This window comes from Thamnophis sirtalis, unplaced genomic scaffold, assembly GCF_051295495.1.
Source record: "Thamnophis sirtalis isolate CommonGarterSnake01/CBP01778 unplaced genomic scaffold, rThaSir2_p1.2 scaffold_6, whole genome shotgun sequence".
NCBI classification, from domain to species: Eukaryota; Metazoa; Chordata; class Lepidosauria; order Squamata; family Natricidae; genus Thamnophis; species Thamnophis sirtalis.
In genome coordinates this window covers 38,339,618-38,365,353 of record NW_028261386.1, presented here as the reverse complement: position 1 = coordinate 38,365,353, position 25,736 = coordinate 38,339,618, and the positions used below count along the sequence as shown (strand labels likewise).

General features: G+C 39.2%; 1 protein-coding gene across 1 annotated transcript; it reads right to left on the bottom strand.

The window, feature by feature from the left end:
- Nucleotides 1-83: 83 nt before the first annotated feature.
- Nucleotides 84-24,019, bottom strand: LOC148044948 (neuronal PAS domain-containing protein 4-like). Its single transcript, XM_087719109.1, has 9 exons — nucleotides 23,910-24,019; nucleotides 17,374-17,540; nucleotides 12,796-12,956; nucleotides 12,259-12,364; nucleotides 9,844-10,096; nucleotides 8,465-8,574; nucleotides 6,760-6,898; nucleotides 3,681-4,618; nucleotides 84-413 (listed from the first exon to the last, which is right to left on the bottom strand). The coding sequence occupies exons 1-9, from the start codon at nucleotides 24,017-24,019 to the stop codon at nucleotides 379-381; spliced, it is 2,019 nt and encodes a 672-aa protein (XP_087575235.1). The 3' UTR covers nucleotides 84-378.
- Nucleotides 24,020-25,736: the final 1,717 nt, after the last annotated feature.

The following is a 25,736-nucleotide window of genomic DNA, read 5'->3' as shown; positions in this document are numbered from 1 at the left end:
CTTGGGAAGGTTTTCCAATAACGGCTTTTATTTACAAACAAGTGGGCCAGCCCGCTTCCTCCCCCCGCCCCCGGCAAGAGAGCCCTGCAACAAGCTCCGCCATCGGCTATTTGCTCTCGGGAGTAGTTAGTCACAGTCATTTCGGTTTGCTCTCCGTAGCATCAGGAATAAAGAGCAAAGGAAATTCAGTTAGTTCAGCTATCAGCGGCTTGATTGGGTGCCAGTTCCCTCCTTTCCTTTCCTCGGGGCCAGGGAGCTCCGTTCCTCCTGAGTTGTGCGCCACGATCACTCCTGATTCATTCCTAATCACGCCAGCTGAAATCGGTGGGACCCAAGTCGTACTGGAAGGCGATTTGCAATCGCTGACATCCCGAAGGGTCAACAAAAGGGGGCGGCTTCCTCCGATCGGACCCCTGTGGAAGAAGAATAGGAAAAGGCCCCGCTTGTTCAGTGAGATGGCAGTCCACGGGGATTTCTTTCTTCCCCTTCGAACATGAGGTTGGGAACGTGATTGGGGTGGAATATAGGTAGTCCTTGACTTACGACCTCAATTGAGTCCAAAATATATGTTGATTAGTGAGACATTTGGATAAGTGTGTTACGACTTGTCTTGCCACATTTCTTAAGTGTATCACTTCGGTGGTTAACACTGTTGTTAAGTGAATCTGGCTTCCCCGTTGAGTGCTAGAAGGTCACAAAAGGGGATCACATGACCCCGGAACACTGCAACTCATAAATAGGAACCGGTTGTCAAGCATCCGAATGTAAATCACATGACCAGGGGAATGCTGCAATGTCACTAAATGAACTGTTGTAAGTTGACTACCTGTATTCCTATGAGTCCCTACCGTATTTTTTGGACTATAAGATGCACCTTTTTCCCTCAAAAAAGAGGCTGAAAATCTGGGTGCGTCTTATATACTGAATACAGCATATTTCGCCTCCCGAAGCCCCGCCCCTTCACCAAAATGGCCGTGCATAGCCTCTGGCAAGCTTTCAGGGCTGCTGGGGGCTGGGGAGGGCAGAAATGACCAAAAAATGGACCATTTTTTGCTCATTTTTGGCCCACCCCAACACCCTAGGTGCTCTCTACAAGCCATCTAAGGGCAAAAGAGCTGAGGTGGCGCAGTGGTTAGGGTGCAGTACTGCAGGCCACTTCAGCTGACTGTTATCTGCAGTTCAGCAGTTCTAATCTCACTGACTCAAGGTTGACTCAGCCTTCCATCCTTCCGAGGTGGGTGAAATGAGGAACCAGACTGTGGGGGTGATATGCTGATTCTCTAAACCGCTTAGAGAGGGCTGAAAGCCCTATGAAGCAGTATATAAGTCTTATTGCTATTGCTATTTATGCCCTTTTTTGGGGGGGAAATGGGCTTGTTTTCACAAAAAACGGGCCATTTTTGGAAAGTTTGCACAGTGCAAAAACTTTTTTAAAATTTGCCTCTTCAAAACCTTGGTGTGTCTTATACTCCAAAAAATATGGCAATTACTTCTCAAACATACCTTGGAGGCACTGTTTCAGTCAAATACCGAGTTCTCCTATTTCTAAAAATCAATCCTGCATGACCAAAGATACAACTTGCTTGCAACAAAGTCTTATAGGGAGAATATACTGGCAGAGCTTTAACCTGTCATAAATTCTTGTGCTTTTTGCTGTGGTGAGGTAACACGGCAAGCCCTCTCAATTGGGGTCTCGCTGTGTTCTTTCCAGAATTGTCATCTGACAAACCTAAGTAATATTTACCAGATTTTCAGACAAATGAAAGTGACAGGTTGCTGGGTGAGATAAATAATCCATTCAAGTTTTGCTTTATAAAAATCTCTGCAGAATTGTGATTTGTACAAAATAAACAGATATAGAATTCTGGGAGGGGAAATTTCAAGGTTTTGCTTGCTGATAAATTATATTAACCTTACTTTGGGCTTAAACTTTAGTGTTTGAATTTTATTCTGTAAAATGCCTGAAATGACACCAGGTTTTGGCAACTGTGTTCATACATTGTTCCAAGGAATGCAAAAGAAAAAGAAAAATGTTGGGGTGAACTCATGAGCTGCCTGCAACACTTGGCCTCAGGTTGCCCATTTCCGGAATTAAACCATGATTTAAGACACAGTGATTGTACAACATCCTAGATGTGCATTATTTATACTATATATCATGAGATGTGGACAACAGTATGTTCACTTGTAAGATAGTGTCTAGAATCGAGATCCCTTTTGCTTAAAGTAATATGAACATGTTTGTGCCAAATAGACCAAAATCATCTAATACTGTTTTATGGTATTATTACAGTATTATTATTACAGTATTATATTGACCATAGTATGCATGCGAATTCATAGGAGAAGGCAATGATGCTGGGAATAGTTAGTAGACAAAGAAGGGGCAAGGAAAGAACACGCTGGCTTAATAACATCAAATCTGATGCAAAACTAAACATACAATTGAAAGAAGTTGTGTTTGGTAGAAGAGCATGGAGAGTACTTGCCTATAGAGTCATCAAATGTCAGGCATGAGTAAATGATTACAAACAAACAAACAAACAAATAAACAAACAAACTGTTCTTACCATGCTCGGTGTGGAATGGGTATAATTAAGACTGGGAACTTAATCTGCACGTTATCTTATTAAAAGCATTATATGAAAGACTCTATTAACCAAGAGTCTATGATGGGCATGTAGAAATCAACATCTATGGGTCTACGTGGTGAAGACTATGGCATATGGAAGATTGTGATTTGGGATGTAAGAAAAATAAATGAGAAAGAGCATGAGTTAATGAAATGGAAAAAAAGATAGGCATACTGTGTTACTTGTGAAAGGGGAATGATGTAGTAATCTGAATGAAGATAACCTGAATTTGTAGAATGGAATTCCAGGAAAGTTTTGAAGTGATTAAGAATGAAAGCACTAGCATATAAAAAGTATGAACCAGTGTTACGACAATTGTTGAGAATGTGTAAAAATTTAGAAATCTTCACTGAATAGTAATAAGTTCTGTTCCCTGTTCTTTTTTTCCCCTATAGCTTTAATTTATTTGACTTACTATCACCATGATGGCGAACCTATGTCACACGTGCCACAGGTGGCACATGGAGCCATCTCTGCAGGCACGCAAGCTGTCTCCCAGGTCAGCTCCACTGTGCATGCGTGCACGCCTCCCGCCAGCCGATTTTCAGGTCTCTGCTGGGAGACACGTGTGCCTGCGTGGGAGTAGGGGCCCCACCTCGCATTTTAGTGCTAGCAGGCCTTCCTGAAGCCCCCTGGGACCAAAAAAAGGAGTGCGGGGGTGCGGTTTCAGGGAAGCCTGCTAGCACCAAAATGGGGGTCACACATACATGCGCAGGAGGCAAGGGGAGCATAGTGGGGGTCATGTGTGCATATGCGGGGTCGGGCCTGTGGGAGGGCATTGCATTATGGGTGTCGGCACACACACACTTTTGGCACCCGAGGAAAAAAAGGTTCGCCATCACTTACTACCACATATTTTTTTTCTTCATTTTTGCATAACATTGTTTACCCTAAAAGAAAATAGTATGGTGTGTGTGTGTCATTAAAAAAACAACCCAATCATATGCTACCCTAACTCAAACATGACAAAGTCTGTGCAGGATCATATTAACTTCAGTGGTTGTACTGTTTTTAAATGATACTACTGTGGTAACAGGGGAGCCTTACCTTGCTGATATATGTTATAGAATTTTCCATCCCACTGGGAATCAGGCAGATCGAACTCAGATGATACAGAGAAAGACAAAGGAGTTGTTTCTGGTACAAGAGTCTGGTACATAGAAAGTTGCAACTGGGTATCTGCTAAGTGAAAATGGCCTGTTGGTCTCTGTTCAAAACTGGTTTGGTTCTGGAAATCATGCTCTGAGAAATTGTTTAAAATATTGGTGATGGTTTCTTCATCCACTGATATTTCTTTTGAAAAGTCAGTGGCTCTGTTAGCCCCCAAGTCCTGTCTTGCCGCTAGAGGGGCAGCCTCAGCAGGTTGTCCAGGCCAGTGAACGCCAAGAGACTCCTGAGACCTTTGTTTGGTGTACTGAGAGAAGACTTCAGCCAGGGAATGGATTTGATCAGCTAGCATACCGATAGCCCATCTGTCTGAATCAGGACTCACATTCATTGCTGGGAACAATCCTATAGATGGCCTTTCTGCAAATGAAGAAGAGTCTACAGAAAAGCTGCTGTCAGAGGAAAATGTGTATTCTGGTGAGGGGAGACCACCAGGGTTACAAGAGATCAACCTATCTTCTCTTTCTGGGCATGAGAGACACTTCTGCCCTTCAGCAGAAAGAAAGGGAAATCGGGCTTCTTGAGACAGCTCCACACTGACGGCTTCAGTCTTCATGCTAGGGTCAGTCATACTGATTGGAAATGGAGATTGAAGAGGGGCAGGAAACATTTTTAAATCAGAAGTCTCTAGAAGTTGAGAAGAAGAATATTCAAGTGTCCCTTCCCTGGCTAGACCTGGCTCTTGATGGAAAAAGTTGACTTCATATGGCTTCAATGGCTGCAGTGTGTTTCCAGAACAATAGCTTTGTTTGGAGAAAGTTGGAGAAACACCTCTGCATGTGGAGTCTTGGTTCTGGATGTAGAGAGCTTCTTTGTCCCTGTGAAAATATAAACAGTTCCATGGAGTCCAGCATCGCTGGAAATCACTCACAGGCTTCGTTAGGCTAAATGTAGCTTTTATTTATCATATGTAAGAAAACTGAACTACAAGCTTCAGGGCATTTTCACAGCCCCAAATATCATTATGAACATTAATAATGCAGTATAGGAAGCAAAAGAAGCCATTTGTAAAACCAATGTAACACTGAGCTAATTCAGATTACAAACATAAGCAATGTGTCAGGAGAAAAATAAGGCGCCTGAAAATTAAATTCAAGCATCACTTGCAGAAAAGATTTTGATCTGATGTGACAGTTCCTTCGCAATTATAATTGTGTAGGGACAATTAACTGGGAGATTTAGAAACTCTAGTTTAAAAATGCCCGAGGAATATCAGGCTGAGAAAGCGTAGTCTACATTATTTAGAAAGCATTCCGATGGTTTGTATGAGACCTAGCAGAATCTGACTGATCGTAGAAAAACTAAATATGAGTAGATTTAGTTATAGGAAATCACCATGAAATTGCAGGGTTGTAACTAGTCTCTCTCTCTCTCTCCCTCCCTCCCTCCCTCCCTCCCTCCCTCCCTCCCTCTCTTCCTATATCACTCCCCCCCCCCCATATTTCTCCCAATATCTGTCTCTGCCTCTCTCTCCATGGAGTCATCACAGATCAAACTAGGTTCATAGGAATTTTTCAGTCAATTAATATAGGCAATGGAGTGACTGATAAAAATGGCCTTTTTGATATTAGATTCAATGAAGAATACGATTTGGAAAACTATGATACATAGAACTGCTTAATATGCTTATCTCTGATTTAAGTAGTGCTTGTCCTGTTTTTACAGACACTTGAGAAAAATCACTTCTTCTAGTTATTTTATCCAAGCTTTCCATATAAAAATCTTCCACACAAATAATGGTATTTGTGGTGGCATGTATTTCTGTGTTAGACTGAATGTCTCCAAATAGACATTTATGACTGCAGACCAGAAATCATAAATGTCTGCTTCCTTCAACAGAGCTATGGCTTATTTCACCCATTACTTCCATCAAGTACTATCCTATTTCTGCCTGATGCCTTCTTCCAGCAGAACTGAAAATGAAAAGAATCAGGAAAGGAGCAAATGCTTTAGTGGGAAATTTTTAGTAATCTATGACCTTATCATTCAATTATAGTCATCCTATACTTTGTCTAGAATGAGTCAAAACTAACATATTCAAACTTTATGCTCAATTCAAAACCATGATTTACAAATGGTGTGTAAATCTCTATATCTTGCTAAGCCATCATGTGGTTTATTTATGGCTTAGTGGTGTCAGCTACTGTGCTTTGTAAATCATGGTTGAAGACTTCACACAAATATATGAAACCAGTCAACTGTGGGTTATTCAGCAAACCATGGGGATTCACAGGATGACAAAGATTGCAGTAGTGGGTTCCTACCAGTTGAGACCAGTTTGCCTGAACTGGTAGTGCTGCCTACAGAGAGCAAACCGGTTCTCTCTTGGTTATACTTCAGAGGTGGGTTCCTAACGGTTGGGACCAGTTCGTCCGAGTAGTAACTCTGCTGGACGTGCGCCCGAAATGGTTTTATTCTTGCAGCCGCCATCTTGATTTTCTGTTCTGCACATGTGCAGAACAGTCTTCATTGAAAAAATGATTTTTTTGTTTCTTTTCTAATGTGTACATGCGCAGACCCTTTTAGTTGCAAATGTGCACACATGTGGAACCTGTAGTAATGCCGACAGGAACCCATCCGTTATATTTACCTTTATTCCAGCTTCTGAAGCCCAGCTGATCCGGGCTGCAGCTTGAATTGCCTCTCCTCAGCTGTTTTCCTTTTTTTCTGAGTAATTTTCATTCCATTGTGCACGGGCACTCAGCAAACCGGTAGTAACGCTGGTAGGAACCCCCCACTGAATGATTGGATATTATGATGCAGGTGATTGATGCAGCCATTTCACTCTAAACATCTAGTAGCAGTCCACATGGCATGTGTAACTCAACCACAAGTAGCTGAGTTTATGCAATATTCAACCCACAAATGAAACAAACACATTGTGGTTTAGCACAATTTGTGAACTCAGTCCTGGTTCTGAAGTACCTGTAAACATCACTTGAGCTGTCAATGTTTTTACCTGAGGATGTGGTTTGTGCAAGTGATCAGCTTCCCTTTTCCATTCTCCCTCAGTGCAGTGACTTGCACCCAGACCCAGCTCAGGTCCTTGCAGCGTAAACGTATGATTGCATTCTGTTTGTGTTTCCCAGTGCTCTGCCCTGAAACTACAAACATGAAAAATAAATATCCAGCTAAGCCATCTAAATGTAGCAAGATGAACCTAACATAACAGGAAGAAAGAAGAAAGCCTAGAGTCATATTTCTCAAACTTGGCAACTTTAAGATGTGGGGAATTCAGCTCTCAGTATTCTTTATCCAATTCCTCAGCCAGGCTACTGGGAGTTGAAGTCCTCACATCTTAACTTGCAACACGAGTGAGATTCGAACAGCTTGACACAATGGTCAGATATGGGAAATTCCATTCTATACCCTACAATGAGCGTCTCTGCATTTGTGGAGCAGCAGAAGACCTGGCTCACATCCTATTTGATTGTTACTTGTATAAGGGAATGAGAGATAGGTACCTTGGTCTATATACCAAACGAATGACCCATTGGGATCCCCATATCAAAACAACTTGCCTTATGTGTAGCCAGAACCGGAAAATAACATTTAAAACAGCACAGTAAACAAAATGGTTCAGTTGAGATCTGCATATGTGGAACTGATTGGGGTATTTTGCAGGGGTGACACCGAAATAGAATTTTATCATATTTTATCTATATCTTAAATTATTGTATTCTATTCCAATTCCATTTTAAACTGTATTTTATTTCAATTCCATTTTAAATCGTATTTTATTCCTATTCCATTTTAAATAATATTTTATCAAATTTCATTTTAAATTGCTTTTATCAAATTTTAGTAATAATTTGTTTCTGGAATTTTGCACTTTGATATGGCCCAAGGGCTAATCAATAAAGACTCAATGTCTTAAAATTTGCCAAGTTTGAGAAATATTAGCCAAGAGCAGTGATTCCCAATGTGGGGCCCATGCCCCACAGAAGGGCAATTTGATTTTTAAAGGGGCAATTTGAACTTTGTTTAAACCAAGTTAATGGCCTTTTAGGCTTCCTCTGTATGAGTAGAGTTCACTTTTTGAGTAAAGTGAGGATTATATGTCACGGGGTGGTGGTGTTAAAGATGCTTACGTGGTGCATGGCCAAAAAACGGTTGGGAACCACTGGCCTAGAGCAATTCTTCAGAATGTTGAGATTGAATTAAACTACCAAAAATCCTTGCCTGTATGGCTAACCATCCTGGCCATATATAATGGGAGTCCAATATACTTGAAGATAACTGCCTGAGAAAGATTGCTGGTTTTATTATGTACTATTGCACAGCTAGCTTTGTTTTGTTTTTATAGAACCCATTCTATTATCAGCATTTTATTGGTCTCATGTACATGCTTTTAATTTGTAACCCATTCAGAAATGCTATTATTTATTTGTAAGATTTGTGTTTCCTTGGTGGTTTACAAATGTAATGAACAGAATAAAGGGACATTGTCCAATAGTTAACAAAGAATATGTTATTGAATAACGGTTCCCGCTGTCTTCAGATAATATGATAAATTATTAGGAATAATGGGATTTTTAATGGCCCATGTAAAAACTGCTCTAAGTTGCTCATTGGAAATACTTATGATACAGCAGAAATGTGTAATCGTTTCTTTGCCAGACTCCAGTGAAGGCTATTAAGTCTGTCCCAGATGCAGTACTCACTCAGGTTTTTGTGCATCTTTGCCCCTCTTTCAGTATCTTCAGGATGCAGGAGACAATACCAAGACTGACCAATTAATTCTTCTTTCTTATAACCAAGGTGATAAATAACACTGAATTGAGAAAAGAAAACATATCACATAATTTAATAAATAATAGCCTTGTGATGTTTCTATTGTGAAATGGGCAATTACGATAGATAAACATCTAGCGTATATTTATTGTGGGAAAAGCTACTGCAGGTAGTCCTCGACGTATGACCACAATTGAGCCCAGAATTTATGTTGCTAAATTAGAAATTTGCTAAGTGGGTTTTGCCTCATTTTACAACTTTTCTTGTTAAGTGAATCACTGTAGTTGTTAAATTAGTAACATGGTTATTAAATGAATCTGGCTTCCTCATTGACTGCTTGTCAGAAGGGAATCATGTAACCCTGGGACACTGCTACTGTCATAAATAGGAACCAATTGCCAAACATCCGTATTTTGATCACATGACAATGGGGATGCTGCAACAATTGTAAGTGGGAAAAACAGTCATAAATCACTTGTTTCAGTGCTGTTGTAGCTACGAACGGTCACTAAACAAACTGTTGTAAGTCAAGGACTACCTGTATTCAGAATAGAATTTCGAAGTCTTTACATGTAGTCCTTGACTTATGACCAGTCACTTAACACCCCCGCCCGCCCCCCATGAAATCACATAACCACACTTTGGGTGTTCAGCAACCAACCCTCATTTATAGCAATAGCACTTAGACTTATATACCGCTTCATAGTGCTTCACAGCCCAATCTAAGCAGTTTAGAAAGTCAGTTTATTGCGCCCCAAAATCTGGGTCCTTGTTTTACCGACCTCAGAAGGATGGAAGGCTGAGTCAACCTTGAGTTGATGAGAATCAAACTGCTGGCAGTTGGCAGAATTAGCCTGCACTGTTGCATTTTAACCACTGTGCCACACTGGACCTTTATACCTATTTGCAGTGCCCCCCATCATATAACTGCAATTTTCAAAGTTTTTGCCATTTTACTTCCAGTCTCCAACAACAACAAAAAAGGGTTTGCTTAACAACTGCCATTAAATAGGTGATAAAATTGGGTGTGATCACATGCTGACCTACTTTATAACCATCACAACTTATGAGTGAAATTGTGGGCTCAATTACGTACATAAATCAAGGATTACCTGTACTATATTTAGCCTTGATTCTATGGGTTTTACACTTCGTAATCATCATGTATTACCAGGTCTTCATGCTACAGAAAACTTTACCTGCTAATGAATGCAAGGTAAAATATAGGCAGATTTCCCTTTTCTGGACATTTGGCAATTTTATTCATATCATTTCCAGACAGATGTACAAACAAAAGCTTTGGCCTTACTTATCAGTCATTTCAGCAATCTTCATGTCTAATGTATGCTGGCTCTCGAAGGTGGAGTTCTGGGACATGTTGTCTCCTTCTTCAACCCCATGAAGGATGGGAGCACAGAAAGCAACAAAAGTCAGAGCAGGAGAGGTGGACGTCAACTGTGTGTCAAGTGGGAGGAATCTGCCTCTTATGACTATTGGGCGGTTCCTTCCATACTTAATCCGAAAGGCTCTTGAGGTACGCATTTCAATGATGAATTCAATTTCTGCAGAATAAAATGAAGAATAATAACTTGAACAGATTGAAATTTGCAATGCCGGATAAAGTGTAATCATGAAAACTGTCTTGTGATTTGTTTTTGATTTTAATGTATTGCGTGAACTCAATCATAAGACCATTCAATAAACAAGTTACAACTTCGCATAAATTGTAAATGGAGCCTTTCCTCTCACATTCACGGTTGACAGCTTAAGAACGGGTTATGATATTTTTCTAATTAGCTTTAAATTTTACTATAATTCTATGCATCTCACTTTACTCACAATCTTTATAATTCTGGTTACTGAATTGCATACCTATATACAGTACACATTTTCCCAAGAAAAATGATACATTCAAAATCTTGGCCCAGATAAGAAAAAGTAATTACAGAAAGGTGTTGCTCCAAATTTTTGTTATTTTAAATTATTTACTATTCAAATTTATGTAGTCACCCATCTCATACAGTATATATGGCTCTGGATGAGATCATGCTGCAAATTAACACAACTTTTTAAGGAAGCAAAAACCTGAAACAGAGGCTTAATAGTTGTTAACTACAACACTAACTTAAGAGGAGAAACACTGCAAGTTATTTACAGGTCCCTTTTAACATTTTGCTTTTTCTATTATTGCTTGTATTATAATGCAGTACAAGGAAAAACATTTAAAATGCATTCTTATTGCTCCAGCTACAGTTGAAATCTCCCCTTTCTAACAGCATGACATTCTGATAGCCATAACGTTTTCTCTATAGAAAAATCTAAAAATAAAATTTCCGAATGGGAGAATACCTAAAATGGAGAAAATGTAGCAGATTTTTCCTCTTCCTTTGAACAAGACAACAACCCTAATTAATATTTGCCTCTCCTATAGACACCATGATTAAATATGGACCAGGTTTCTGCATTGGAAATAATACTGGTAGTTTAGCGTAGATGTGTTAACATACAATCATCAGAAGTTTTTTCAACTTGTAGGAAGAATATCCACCATTTTGCACACAGTAACAGGGCTGGGGCTGAGGAGATGATAATACAAGTAGAGATTTTGGTGCAATCTGTCTGTCAGATCTGTAAGTGCCCAACTGATAGGCAGTTTGCTCTAGAAAGGTCTAGGAGTCTAACACTTTCTCAAGCAATCTGGACACTGCTGCTCCTCTCCTGATGCCATATATAGCATAAACCAAAATGGTCTTGGAGTAGGAGAGAAATAGGTTTGTTCACAGTAACCAAAAGCTGTCAAAAGGAGCTGGGAAGATTCCAATCCTTTCATCACCCCGATTGCAGCATAAATAACATTGAACGTGCATAAAGCTATATTGGTTTTGGGAGAAGGTGGCCTATTTCCATATCACATCAGTAAAACCTCAACATAACTGTCTTCTGCTGTAGGCTGGGAAGAAGAGCAAGATGCATCTTTTAGATGTGTCTTTAAAGGATGAAGGCTCTTCAAGCAAAAATAGGGGTACAGTTTGTTGGACCAGAGTAATTTAATAACCCTCAGTTTGGATCCATACAGTACACTACAGGGTTCTCAAAACTCCTAATATGATAAATGAACTAATATCCCACACATTAGTGCTGGCTCAAGGATGTATGGCACTCCTAGACCATATCAACTTCCCTACCAGTGCAAAGACTTGCATTTTTAGAATGATTCAGAAGGAGAGGTGGCATTGGTTTTGGTGCCCAACAACTGCCCACTGTTGGCTATCCACTATGGCTTGTACTGGCAAACAAAGAGCAAAGCTTAGCTTTAACAGCACTTCAGCTTTGCCTATATAGGTAAGGCAGGAGCCCCATGAAAATATATTTCCACTTATTTTAGGCAAGGCTACCACTGTCTTACACAAGCAAAGAAGGAAGCAGGGTTCAGTGTGAGTTAGTGACTCATCTTTAAATTGCTTGCTGTTACCTAGAAATTAGGAATTCCAGTGCCAAGTCAAAATTATACATATTAGTGTAACATGCATATCAAGAACTGATGCAGTAGAAGCAGCATACGGATTGGCAATAGGCAATAAATGTTACGCCAGCATTGTTTTTTTGCCAGCTCTAGAATAGATGGAGAGCATTTGACTCAGTAATTAGGGAAAAATTCTATCAAAAAAAGATTCAGTTGCCCCCTAGCTGGAAAGATCTTTTGCCAACCCCTTCTTGTCCTCACCAGTGCCTGGATGCTGATGGGCAAAGGAGAGTTTTTCTTGCATGATCCGGCTTGCTGTGCTGTTCAAGAGGTCGAAGATGGAGTTGCCTTGTGCTAGGAGTTCTACCTAGAAAAAATATATTTGATAAAATACCTTATTTGCAATGATCTTTTGCTCTAAGAATGTCTTAGAAATAAATGCTATTTCAGTATGAAAATATGGTCCTGGAAGTTAGGTATTTTTAAAAGGATATTTGGATCCTGCAGGGTTCTAACAAAAGCTTCAGGGTTTTAAGCAAATGACGCTCTAACATTTAATAGTTGCTAAGAATAGCAAACGTAGTTTGCATTCTAAAAACTCAACCATTTGTGTTTAAAAGAATATTGAGCAGCTACGCTAGAAAGGTTTTTACATTCAGTCTTAAACTACTATTACACAAAATGGACTAGCAGCAGAATTGAAACTTCCATTATATTCCTGCCAAGTCTAATCTCTAAAGTCCATGCTGAGTACAAGGCATTTTGGGGTGCCTCACCTTCTGTAATATTGATGCTTACCACAGAAAACCCAAGGAAATATAGTACATTCTCAGAGACATAGGCCAATTTGCCCTTTGCAGTGAGAGCGAGAATGAACCCCGAAAGTGAGTGCACCAGTTCTGGATCTACAGCAGCAGCAGCAGCAAAAGGTGGTTCTTCGGATGTCATTTGATGTGAACCTGGGAAAACAAGAGAGAGGTACATGGGTTCTACACATCATTGAGTAAAATTCTATATAGAAAACAGTAACGATTTCCTGTTCTCATATGCATTCAGTTTCACAGCTACTACGATTGTTGGTTGAGCAGGGAAAAAATAGTCAGAAAAATGATTGAAGCCTGGGAATTGGGTCCCTTGTCAATCGATAGGAATGTTGATTTATTACCAGTTTATCAGGTACTTAGGAGTTGAGGGTGTGGCGCAGAGGTGGCTTGCAAATTCCGGTGCTATCGGTTTGCTTGTGCTTGTGCATGTGCCTGATACTTCTGTGCATTGCAGATGGGCAGGTGGGCGGAGCCTCCTCCTGCCGCCACTACTATTTCGCCCGATCTGGGTTGAATTGGGAGCAACCCACCTCTGGTATGGCGGAACAAGGAAACAACAATGAAAAACTTAATAGTCAACCATCAACATGCCAATTAACAAGCAAAAGCTACACACATCCAGGAATCATATAAATATGATGCATAGAACAGACCAGTTCACATATCCTTGAGAGAGAGAAGTTCCCTGATGATGGGTTCCAGCAGGAGCCCGAAAGCTTGTAAAAATAAACCTTTGGTCCTGGTGACTGATACAAATTGGATCCTGCAAAAAAAATTGGAATCAAGGAACCTGAAATCCTCTAACATAAATAAAGTGTACAAAATTCAGGATTCTTTACTCTGTGTAATTGAAATTTCAAAGATTTTCACACCAGGTGTTCATAAAGTTGTAGCCACTGCATTGTCACCATAGTTATCGTATGATCATGATTTCTGATGCTCCCCAAAAGCAAAATCAATGGGGAACCTAACAGAAAGTTGCAATTCATTCCTGCTCCTACTCCCCCCCCCCAAAATGGTCATTTTGTTTCTCTGTTTAGGAAGGAAATTTCCCTGAAAGGATGAGTCAATAGGTCATCAGCTGTCTAGTCAGTTTTACTAATTGAACTATTACAGTGAATTTTTCTCCCACAGGATCAGTGGTAATGAAGCAGATGCAATTCTGGCTTGTTTTCTGCCAGATGACCTCTTCCCTCATATTATACATAGGAAAAATCTTGTTTCAGGAGGTGCACTGAGCAAAACAGAGCCTGCTCATTTTTGAACATAATTGTGACAGACTATGAAGGTCATCATGCATTTCATTTTCTCTTTTTATCTAAGGATATTGCAAAAATACAGATACCAGAAGAATTCAAAATACAACCAAAGGAATGTTGGTTTATGCTCTGATCCTCAAAAGTAAAAAAAAAAAAATCATCAAAACAAAAGGGATAGAGAAAAAGCTCTGCAGGTGAAAGACACCTTTGGGGAAACAAGACATGATGGAAAATATGTAGGAGTTGATAATGCCAGCTGTTGCAGGCAGCATGGCTGCTTTTTATGCCCTATTCTATGCTTCCTTTAAGCACAAAGAAGGATGCAAATTATACACAATGCAGATCCATGTTTGAAATTCATTGAATTAAAAAAAACAACAATCCAGCACCAAACATTAGTAACACATGGAATCAGATCTTTTCTCTATTTTCATTTCCTGATCATATATACAGACATATTTAAATTGCAAGTGCAAACTTAGAGTAGGATGTGACTGACTTAAAACCATAAAAAAAAAATAATAATTAAAAAAAATCCCACAATATTGGAATAGCAATGCTGCTCTGAAAAATATGTATGAAAAGTTTTAAACCTTCCAAAGGATTATAGCAGGAACATTTTTACTAGCCAAATGTTGCAAGTCATTTGGTTTGGCAGCCAGAAATCTGCACTCAACTGTAAAAGTAGTTGGAACTATGATGTAAAAGTGGAGCAAAAATAATAATAGCATGTTAAAAAAAACTCTCCCTTTTAATTTTCTAGTCAGTGAAGCGTTTGAGGTATGGAATGGGTGAGGAATTCTCAGAGAATTGCTGAAGACTCAGTAGGCATACTTGCAATCCAGAGGCTACTAGTTGTTTCTCCCCAAGTCATATACATCCAATCCTAAGGTTAAAGTCTGGAATGAAGTATATTGTTTAAGTTAACCTCACATGTTGTAAGGAAAAGCCCATAGATAAGTGCAGATTGGAGGCTCCTTCGCAAAACAGATGTAGAGGATAGAAATGTCCATACGGAGACAGAGGAAGTACAGAGTCAAAACAGGCAAGAAGATGTTGTACAAGAAAAGGTTAGATCACAACACAATGTCTAATATCGTGTCAACTGGGAAAACCACCCTCCCTCTTCCCCCACTGCAAATGCCGCTGTTAAGTTTGCATAATGTCAGGTTAACTGTATTCTTTTATAGCAGTAGCAAAGCATAAAGGAAAGGGATTTGATTCCCAATGCAGTATTAATACAAATCTCCTCAGTTTACAATAGCTGCAGTTTTATACAACTGCTTCAGATATCAGTTATGATAAATGACAAGGAATCACAAGAAATCATAAGATTTAAAATGTTAGCATAGCTAGTGTGGATAGATATTGATCCCATCAGAGTAGTTAGATCCCAGGACATCTAATGTAGGCACGGTACTCTGGGATCTCTTTGGATCAGGTTGCATTCCCAGAAAACCTTATAAAATAGTAGTCAAGTGATTGTGCTACAGATTAGTCATAGCTATTACTATACTTGGGGCGATATGTGGCAGGCAGAAAAGATTAGTGTTCTAAAATAACATGCAGACTTACAGGCATTTGGGGGCAGAACGACCAAAGACATGGGGTGAAGTTTGAAGAAAATGCTTATCAAATTGTTGCTCCAAGAGAACTATAAAAGATGGTAGAATCAAGAAGCTAGATGATTTTGAAAGGATTTAGATGAAGTTTCAACTTGGATAAATGTGCATTCCTATATTTAAATATGCCCCCTCCCCCCAAAAACTTCACAAACACACCCAAAGTGGAAGGAAACCTGTCTAGGAAACAGAAATGAAAAGGAGTGGGTATTTTAGGCACCTTCCTTATGCAAGAACTGTGCAATCTGAGATAATGAGCCATGGTGGCACAATTGTTAGAATGCAGTGTAATTGTGGCTAACTCTGCTGAGTGCCAAAAGTTCAAGCCTAACCAGGTCAAATCTCACCCATCCTGCCATCCTTCCACAGTCAGTAAAATGAGAGTGAAACCCCCCTTATTTTACTGGATCTGTAAACCCCTTAGAGAGGACTGTAAAGCACTATGAAGTGGAATATAAGTCTAGGTCAGTGTTTCTCAACCTTGGCAACTTGAAGATGTCTGGACTTCAACTCCCAGAATTCCCCAGCCAGCATTAACTGGTCTAGGTGCTATTGCTACAGTGGTGGGTTCCTGCCAGTTCTAACCTCTTGTATAGAGGAGATTCCGCAAATCTACCGTGCTCTTTAGAACCGGTTCCAGTTCCCTCCCCCTGCCCATCTGCACCATGCTTGCCCCGCCCACCGCTCACTGATTCGCTGGCTCACCAATCGCCTCGCCCGCCTCTAAGAGTCCTATCTAAACCTTAAAGTCTTAAAGCTGTCAAGTTTGAACATCCCTGGGGTTTTTTTCTAAAGGGTTAGGGGTGCAAGGGTCTTGTAACTTGACAGCTTTAAGACTTGCATGCTTCAAATGCCAGAGTTTCTGAGCCAACATTTTGGTTGCTAAGCAAAAGCGTTGTTAAGTGAGTTTCACCACATTTTACAAGATGGTCAAGCCCACCCAGTCACATGACTGGCAAGCCACTCCCACTTGGTTGCATGACCAGCAAGCCACTCCCACAAAGCAGGCCACACCTACAGAAGAGGTTCTAAAAAAATTTGAAACCCACCACTGTATTGCTAGTGCAGATTACATTGTGTGAAGCCAAGAGAAAACCATGTACAGTTTAGGGAACCTATAAGGTACATGCAAACCAAATCTGAATTGGCCAGCAGAAGATTTGACTACAAATGTCTCTGAATTTTTCTGACTTTCTGTGTCTGCAGGGGAACATTTTCAAATATAGATCTAAATTCTGTGGGAAATGGGATAGATTGAGACTCTTAAACAGAAATGGGAGAACTTTCTATTTTCAGGAGCAATGATGACTTCTTTACTTACCTGTAATTCCTAAAGGACATTCACATTCATCATAGTCAGTACTCCCTTCCATTCCCACAAACAAAATCAACACATGCCATGAACCCTTCACAATCTTAGCTATGTTTCTAAATACAGACTGGTAAACTGCTTCTGTGATTACTAGTCACATCTCGATATATATCTCTATGTATGTGAAAAACTGTATAATATGACATGGTGTGTATTCCATTGAACATTCGTTTCTTCCTGCAATTTATCAAACTTTTATAGGAAAGTCAAATGATGTTTAGAGAAATGCAATTTGATCATGGGTAGTCAGCTGGCATTCATTAAACAAGTTACAGAAAGAGTTGGGATTTTTCTTTTACCAGAATTAAAAAGTTGAGTCTCTCGTATATGGAAGCAGACCAGAGCCATGGTGTGAAGGTATGAAAGTTGTTCCTTCTCTTGTTCTGAGATGGGCAGAAGAGACCGAAGAGTCTGCAGCTCCACATTGATCTGATCCCGACGAGCCTTGGAGGCACCTTTTGTTGACCTGCAAGAGTGCAAAGTATGAGCTATACACATTTGTTCCTCTCCTATTTCCAAACCTTTAAAATATGTTTCCTCATAGTAGATTAGAGAAACATTTCTTAATTTCAGAAGCTTTAAGATGTGTGGACTTCAATTCTCAGAATTCCAAATGCTGGCTGGGGAATTCAAGGAGTTAAAGTTCACAGATCTTATAATTACTAAGATTCAGTAATACTGGATTAGACAGAGGATCTGATTTACACATAGCCAACCTCTGCGGTTTTCACATTATGAACATGCACATAGTTCTAAAGTAAGAAGCATATTTATTTGAACATTATTCCATTCCTTTCTATGGATTTTGCTTTTTGGGATGATATGGTGATTAACTAATCTTATGACTGATACTTTGCCTGGTAACATAGGTCTCACATAACTATATTATTATGTGGAAATTAAGGGAGGAAATTCCAAACACATGTTTTCTATCTCAAAACTACATTGTCATCTTTCAGTGACACATGGTTTCTTTTTTGGAGGTGTGTGGGTAAGTTGAGTCATTAAAAAGAGACAGAAAAGATAATGGGAAAAGTGGAGTAACTGTGTGTACATAGATAGAGGCATGTACACGCAAATCTTCATGACTTGGGAAGAGCTTTCAAGAGAAATATCTATCTTTATTTGGATTTAGTAAGGCTTTTATTTACCCTTGTCCATTTGCAATCTTCCCATGTGTTCAGTTTCCTAGCTTTTCAGTATGATTGAACAAACACAACCCATTGCCTCAGAAAACAGCAGGCATATAATTACTCCTTGGCTGCTATCATCAGCTGCTTGAGTTGCCTGTGTCATTGTACCTAATGATAAAGGTAGGTAGTAATACTTAAAATGATCTTACCTTAGTTAATTTAATCAGAGTCAAACTGTAAATCAGAACAGAATCAGCATGCTAAGAATTTTCGCACATATCTGCCAAATAAACGGCCAGTGCTAGCTGAGGAGGAGGTTTGGGGAATACAAAATTTAGAATGGGGACCTGGGATCAAAATGTTGGAATGTGCCCAGCAGCTCTATGTAAGCAAGGCTCATTAGCTTCAGCTTGGATGGCCAATGAAACAATGACAACAATCATCCTAAAACCTTTGGGTTTTAAAGCTGCTTTAGAGATAGGCCATGCCCTTACCATGTGTTTCTGTCACCAGGTATTATGAAAGCTCTGCCCATTAACAGACCTACTCTGGTGGGAAACAGTTTTTAATGATTGTATCCACTGTAATTGCCACATGCAAAAAAGAGCTTTTCAACAGCATCCTCAAGGGACTCACTAACATTTGAAATGTTCCATAGTCGGAGAACCCCAAATACTACTTAGCTGCGATCAGTTTGCTTAAGGCATGGCCTTAAGCAAGTCATCCAGCTTTCACAAATGAAACCAGGATGTTAATTATAACTCCTATTCTTTAAGTGTTGAAAAGTCTTTCCTTAAAATAAATATTTATTCTGGTCACATCAAAGTGTGAAAGTCTTCTTTACCACTGTCCTAACAGCAGAATCTAATGCAGAAGTAACTCATTACATTAAATGGGACCTACTCTAAATTAAACATGTATCAAATTGCAGGTTCAGCACAGAGCTTTCAAAGCTTTTTTCTGTACCATCATAAAACATCTATTCTTGGAGGTGGACTTTTGCATGTGAAATGCCCTGTGCCCTAATTAAGCATTTCTAGCAAGCTCACAGTATGTCAGTGAAGTTTAGTGCTCATTGGTAAGTTTTTTTTTAATGGGGAGGGGAATGCTGTGATATGGGGAGAGTTTGAAGACTAGCAGTGCTGATCACTGGTTGCCATGAAGTCTTCGAAGGAACCACAGAGATGGAAATTATGAGTTGACAAAAGATAGTGAGGGAATTGCTGCCACAACATGTAGTTGTCGTAAAAAGGGATTCAATAAATTCATGAGAAAGACTGTCACTGGGTTTTAGTTGTGAGGTTTATTAGGGCTGTTTGTAAGGGTCTTCAGAGAGCAAATGCAGCACAAATAGTGCACATTTTTCCAGAATAAGGTTTCAGATTGGTTAGGGGACAGAGCGTGCCAGTTCACTTAATATAAGATTAGCTGGATTCATTAACACAATAAGCTGAGACCAAATAAAGCACCTTAGTATGATTCATAGACTCAAATCGTCTTTTCCCCAGGCAGTTGCTGCCATGGATGTGATGGCAAAGTTCTCCCATTACGATTCTTACTGACTGGTCTTGCGTGACATGCTCACGCTGAAGTTAACACAATTTACTCAATTTGCCCAATTTTCAGGGTTTTGTGCATTGAATTCATTGCCTTATTTATAGTTTAGCACATCATGTGGACACAGCTAATAAGCCATTCAGTCATTCTGGATTGACTGAAGAGCAGTCAGGGAAGAGCAGATGAAGATGAGTTCAATAGAAGAAAGAGAATAAGAGTTTTAAATTGCTTTCCTCTCTTGTGTCCACATAAAACTATACCAGCATGGATTTTTCTATCCCATTGTTGATCCCTATCCCGCCAAGTTTGGCTTTCTTACAATCATTGATCACTCCATCTATTGGAGGGATCTATTCTACTCTGTTATCTAGCTGTTCCTTCTATTCACCCCACTGTTGGTTTCTTGTTGTAGGCATCTGACTTCATTCCAAGTAATGATTGGCAGATGCTAACAGACGTACATCTTGAGGCTGTTGTCAAGGAACGGAAGAATAAAGGAAAAATGCTACTTTAACAGAAGCACAACAAAGAATGACACAGGACTATCTTACTCAGGCTGGGCCTAATGTAAAGGTAGCATTTATTATTATTGGATTTATACCTGCTGCAAACAGAAATATCCTCAGAGGTTTACAATATATCCATCAATATGCAGCAAAACAAAGTAAATTAAAAACAAAAAGGCAATTAAATCAACCCTTACTCACATATATCTATAAACTGATGGCATCCATGTCTCAAAGGCTTTTCAGAGTATCTCTATTTTTAATAGCTTGCCGAGTCAGCCAGCACCTTGGGGGCTGATCTAATTAGGTGGGGAGGGGGTGGCTAAAGTGCAGCTTTAAGAGAACACAGCAAAAAACAAACAAGCTCCAAAATGTTGCCAGGGCATTCTTGCTGTAGAGTGAGCTACAATAAAAAATATAGTTGGCTTAGTGTGATGTATGAAGCCAGGCAATTTGCCTGGTGTTCTTAAGGTTTTAGCAAATTAGGAATCAAGGCAGTGAGCACTACTGGATTTTCTTGGCGATGAGATCCAGTCATTTGCTGCACTTCATCTGAAAGCTGGAAAACTGGTAAAGCTGGAAACAGCAGCATGGCAGTTGATGTGAAAGGAGTCTGACAAAAGAGGGAACTAGGCACAAAGGAGCACAAAAGGAATCCCAAGCTTTTCATGAATGAGCTGGACAATTTGCAGCTTTCATACAGAGCTCAGAAAAAGGCCACCATCTGCTACCTACCTTTTATCTATATGCAGACTAAAAGCACAGGAGGCCTGCCTGTCTCTTATTGTCTAGTCATCCCCAATTCCATTGAGGAAACATTCCTCCAGGTGTAAGCTAGCCCTGGATTTTCAGAAAGCCAAATATTCATTATTTTCTCTACAAATTCTCTTCATAAGGGAACACTTTAAAAAAAAACCTTAGAAAATGGTGATTAATAAATAAATGACAGCAGCAAAGAATTTTGGAAACAAGAAAAGGAGCAGACTGATTTGAGAGGATTTGACGTTATCCAAAACAAGCCACTCTGGGAAAATTCAGTATGCAACACACCATTGTAGCTTATGTTCCCATGACAACCATCATGCAGCCATTAATTTGTGTAAAGAATTGAAGGTAAAGAACTTAAAGTATCAAAAGAACTTGTAAGGTTTAATAAGCTCAGCTTTACAGCCAGCTGCTTTTTGTTGTTGTTGTTAAATAAAAGATGTGGTGAGCCTAAGTCCAGTCGTATTTAATCCAAAGTGCTCATTGTGCATCACTAAATTAATCCAAGTCCTTGCTGGAGTCTGGGTCACACTGCAAATTATTATCATCATAAGCCTGAAGGCAAGTACCTCTACTCTGTCACAGATAACCAGAACTTCATGTATTTGAGGTGCTTTAAAAGTAATTGTTGATGATGCTAATACGTTACCAAAACTCAATTCCAATTAGTCAGTCAATTTTCTACCCTGAGGATATTTCCTTTAGTAGTCACTAGAGGTCTGACCAGTCCCATGTTTTTGCTTCCGAATTGACTATTTCCACCCATAACCTTTCCTCATGGCAACCCACAGCTTATAAAACAACTGCATTCTGCCAGTTTCATGGGTGGGAAATTCTGGGAGTTGAAGTCTACACATCTTAAAGTCACCAGACTGAGTAACACTGCCCTAAAAAGTGAAGCCATTATAACTGAAGTTTCTCTGCTCTTCATCTGGCATTCAGTGCTCGGCATGCCTCTGCCTTTCAGAAGAGGAAGCAATTGATTTGCAGAGGCTCTGGAACAGCTGTGCTAATCCTATAAAGCTGTTATGAGCCGTGTTTATTTAGTGGGCATAAAAATCTGGCCACTGAAGAAATCCTAGCAACAACAGTGGCTGGTTTAGTAAGAAGAGAATTTTCTACCATGATCCTATAAAGGTTTACTTTGAAGAAGGTCCTATTGCATTTAATGAGACTTACTGTCAAGGCTGCACCATAGCCTCTGATTGGTTGAGCTATTACATTTCCATACACCTGCCATACAACAACATATTAGATCCAATAGGCAAGAAATACGATATATGCAGGATTGATGAAGTGTACTTTATCTTCTAATTAGCATCAGAATTCTGTTTTCCTCACAGAGATTAGAATGCCTACTTTATGACAGTGTATGCTATTTGGGAATATATATCTATTTTCCGAAGTCCAGATTAGATTATTACAATGCTCTCAGGTAGAAAACACCCTTTTAAAAGTTCCCAAATATGACAGTAGGTACAGAATGGTAGGCTTCAAGATGCAGCAATTCTGGTCTCATTTCTCCTTCAGTTGCACTGAGTGCTAATGCACATTTTATAGAAGGTTGCTCTTTAAAGTCCTAAATAATTCTAATTGTTTTAAGTGTTTGCTGACCCTCTAGGAACCCGACTAGTCTTAATGAAAAGTATTGAAGCATTTCCATGCAGTCTGCATATTAATTTCCAGCAAAGTAATTCTTTGCTTGTGTTAATTGTGGTAATATTCAAAGTTATTGGTTTTCCAAAAGCATTAATTCTGTGCCTTTGATTCCCAGTTGAAGCAAAGTAAGAGAAAATTACCTCATATTCTGATTGTGGACAGATAAAGGCATCAAAGAAGTGGGTTTTGAGGAAACAGGATATGGCAGGATATCCTAAATAAGAAGCATTCTGAATATATTTTATTTTAAAAAGTTGTATGGTGGTTGACCCGCAGTTGTCCACCCAAAGTGGACAGATAATTGCATTTAACAAACTGATATAAACAAAAATTTAAATCTATAATTTATGACTCATTATAAGGACTGTCTATTCTATGTGGTCACTAAGAGCTGTCAGTAACCTGATAGCGTATAGCTAGTTTTTATGGTATTTAATTGTCTCCTGATAATATTCTATTATCCAAAAATAATGATAAAAATCAATTTAAAGAGAATGATATATCAAAGGTAATGGCAAATACGGAAAAAATAATAATAATAGAATTACAGCACCCCAAAATTAAGCAAATCTTTTTTTAAAAATCGAGATGCTACACTTAATAGAACTATTAAGAATAAAAGATCTAGGTAAATGAAAATATATTCACTTATATTTGAAATCACAGAGACTCTAAAAAACGAGTTAAAAAGTGAAATGAGAAGTAGGGTAATGAAACAACTGCTTGAAATATGGTACATGCATCTACTCCAACTTTGTGCCCTGTAAATGTGATGGAACTCAATTGGCTCATGATCTTGGCAAAAGAATAGTGTTGGGGAATATTCCACGAAGGCTGTTGCCATGATTGAAAAAGTTACCTTCTTCCAATTAAAAGGAGCAATAGAAACACTGAAGAGCAAGGCCTCTGACGATGATTTCAAGATATAGTTGAAAAAGACACTTCTCTGAGTAAATTGGTCTTGGAAACAATGGATGTCCTGTCTACTTAGCAACATAGCAGCTCTGTTTTAGACCAACTAATAGTAATAGAAGCATTGCAAACCATTGACCTTAGGAACAGTACATGACAATGGCACCAAGATTCACTATGTTCATACTGTTTCATTGTCTCCAAAATGTAATATTTGAACCCAATGGAGGATCTTGCAACAAGCATCTTTCCCCTCTTCTAAACCCCAGTGGAAAGAAAGGATTGCAAGATCATCTCACTGACCTGAAAGGCCTTGGAGTACAAATCTTCTTCCTAGGAACATATATAGGAACAGAAACCTTGCCTTCTCGCCTTCTGACTGGCTTGTTGCAGTTTTCACACAAGATGCTCATAGTTCTGCAAAAATACAGAAATTATTGAAGCAAATGAGAATAATTAGACTGCCCAAAAGAAAGCCACAATCTTCATGGTTGGAATATCATTTCAAATTATGTATGTACTCAGATGTTGAGCCTCCCCTAATTTGCAGTCTCACCCATCCATTGGTGTGATCACTAGTTAGGGAGGATTGCAACTGTTGTCCAGCACATCTGGGTAGTGGCAAATTAACAAAGATTATCCATCAAGATGTTCTGGAAAGATGGTAAAAAGTTGCCTCCCGAAAGAGCACAGAGAATAGCAACAGAGTTGAATAGGGAACTGGAGGCTAAAACATACAAAAAATGGTTGCAGGAATTGGGTATGTCTAGTTTAATGAAAAGAAGGACTAGTGGTGACATGGTAGCAGTTCCAATGTGTTCCAACAACTAAGGGGCTGTCACAAAGAAGAAGGGGTCAACATATTCTCCAAACCATCTGAAGGTAGGACAAGAAGCAATGGCTGGAACCTAATCAAAGAGAGAACTGACCTAGAACTAAGGAGAATTTTCCTAACAGTTAGAACAATTAATGAGTGGAATGACTTGCCTCCAGAAGTTGTGGGTGCTCCAACACTGGAGGTTTTTAAGAAAACAAATGGACAACCATTTTTCTGAAATGATATAGGGTTTCCTGCTTGAGCAGGGAGTTGGACTAGAAGACCTCCAAAGTCCCTTCCAACTCTTTTATTCTCTTATTCTTGGAAAATCAACAACAGTAGACAAGCAGAACAGGTGGTAGCTATCCACCCCCACCCCTGCTTTGCTCAACACATGTGGAAGAGTAAAGGATTTCCAGTGTCATAAAGACCCTGATTTTCTAGGATTCTGAATCACACAGATAAGTCCTACAGATTGCAGATTCTCTAGTATACTGAGTTGACCTTTACACCCAGAGTAACAGAGGGGAGAGGTCATGGTTAGTATGTGTCTCCTAACTCCCCCTTAACACAGAGACATTTTCTGCTAGTGTGATGAACATTGAAAAGGATATGAAGCAGAATTTAAATCAGTTTGAGTGGGAACAGTTTAGTAGTCAAGAAGAATATAAACTGTAAATCACCCATTATGATGGACAGATGTTCTCCAAATTATTAGTTAAATATACTCATCTGATTCAGAATCATGCCAGGAGAAAGATTTAGCATCATTTACAACTGATTCAAATTGAATATACTGTTTCGTCTTCATTTAATTTCCCCCATGGCAAGACTAAATTATCGGTTATAAATCCTGCTAGATTTAAGTTCATAGAGAGAGCCTTCTCCACCCTGTTGACTTGTAGGTGTACTGAGTTTATTACTAGGAAATGTGTAGCTTGGGATACTGGAAGTGAATCCAGACATCACAATCCCAACACAAGAGATTAATAAAGCCTCTTGTAAAATTACTCCACTTAATTTCAGTTCTTTTATTAGCAGTTTTGATAGGATATGAGGTTTCGTGTTTAACTGGTTTCGTTGTTTGGTTATCCTTTTGTACAGAGCAATGATTTGTATTTACTGGTAGCTGTTGATATTCTCATGTTTTAATTGCCTTTGAATTGGCTTCTGTTATGTACCTTGTTGAAAAGTGCACTGCTACAAATAAATATTATGGCTATTATTAAAACTACTGAAGTGCCATGTTTATTGTTATCGATTAAACCCTCTCCCTCAAGGGATAAATGCCAGCAGCAGGTGAGCAGTATTTG

Bases quoted from the DNA above. Each gene is read 5' to 3' on its own strand.
- LOC148044948 (XM_087719109.1), bottom strand. From the start codon at position 24,019: ATGAGCATCTTGTGTGAAAACTGCAACAAGCCAGTCAGAAGGCGAGAA. The intron at 12,365-12,795 runs GTAAGCATCAAT...TATTTTTTCTAG, and splicing joins ATTTCCTTGGGTTTTCTGTG to GTAGAACTCCTAGCACAAGG. The intron at 6,899-8,464 runs GTGAGTACTGCA...TTGTAGTTTCAG, and splicing joins AAAGATGCACAAAAACCTGA to GGCAGAGCACTGGGAAACAC.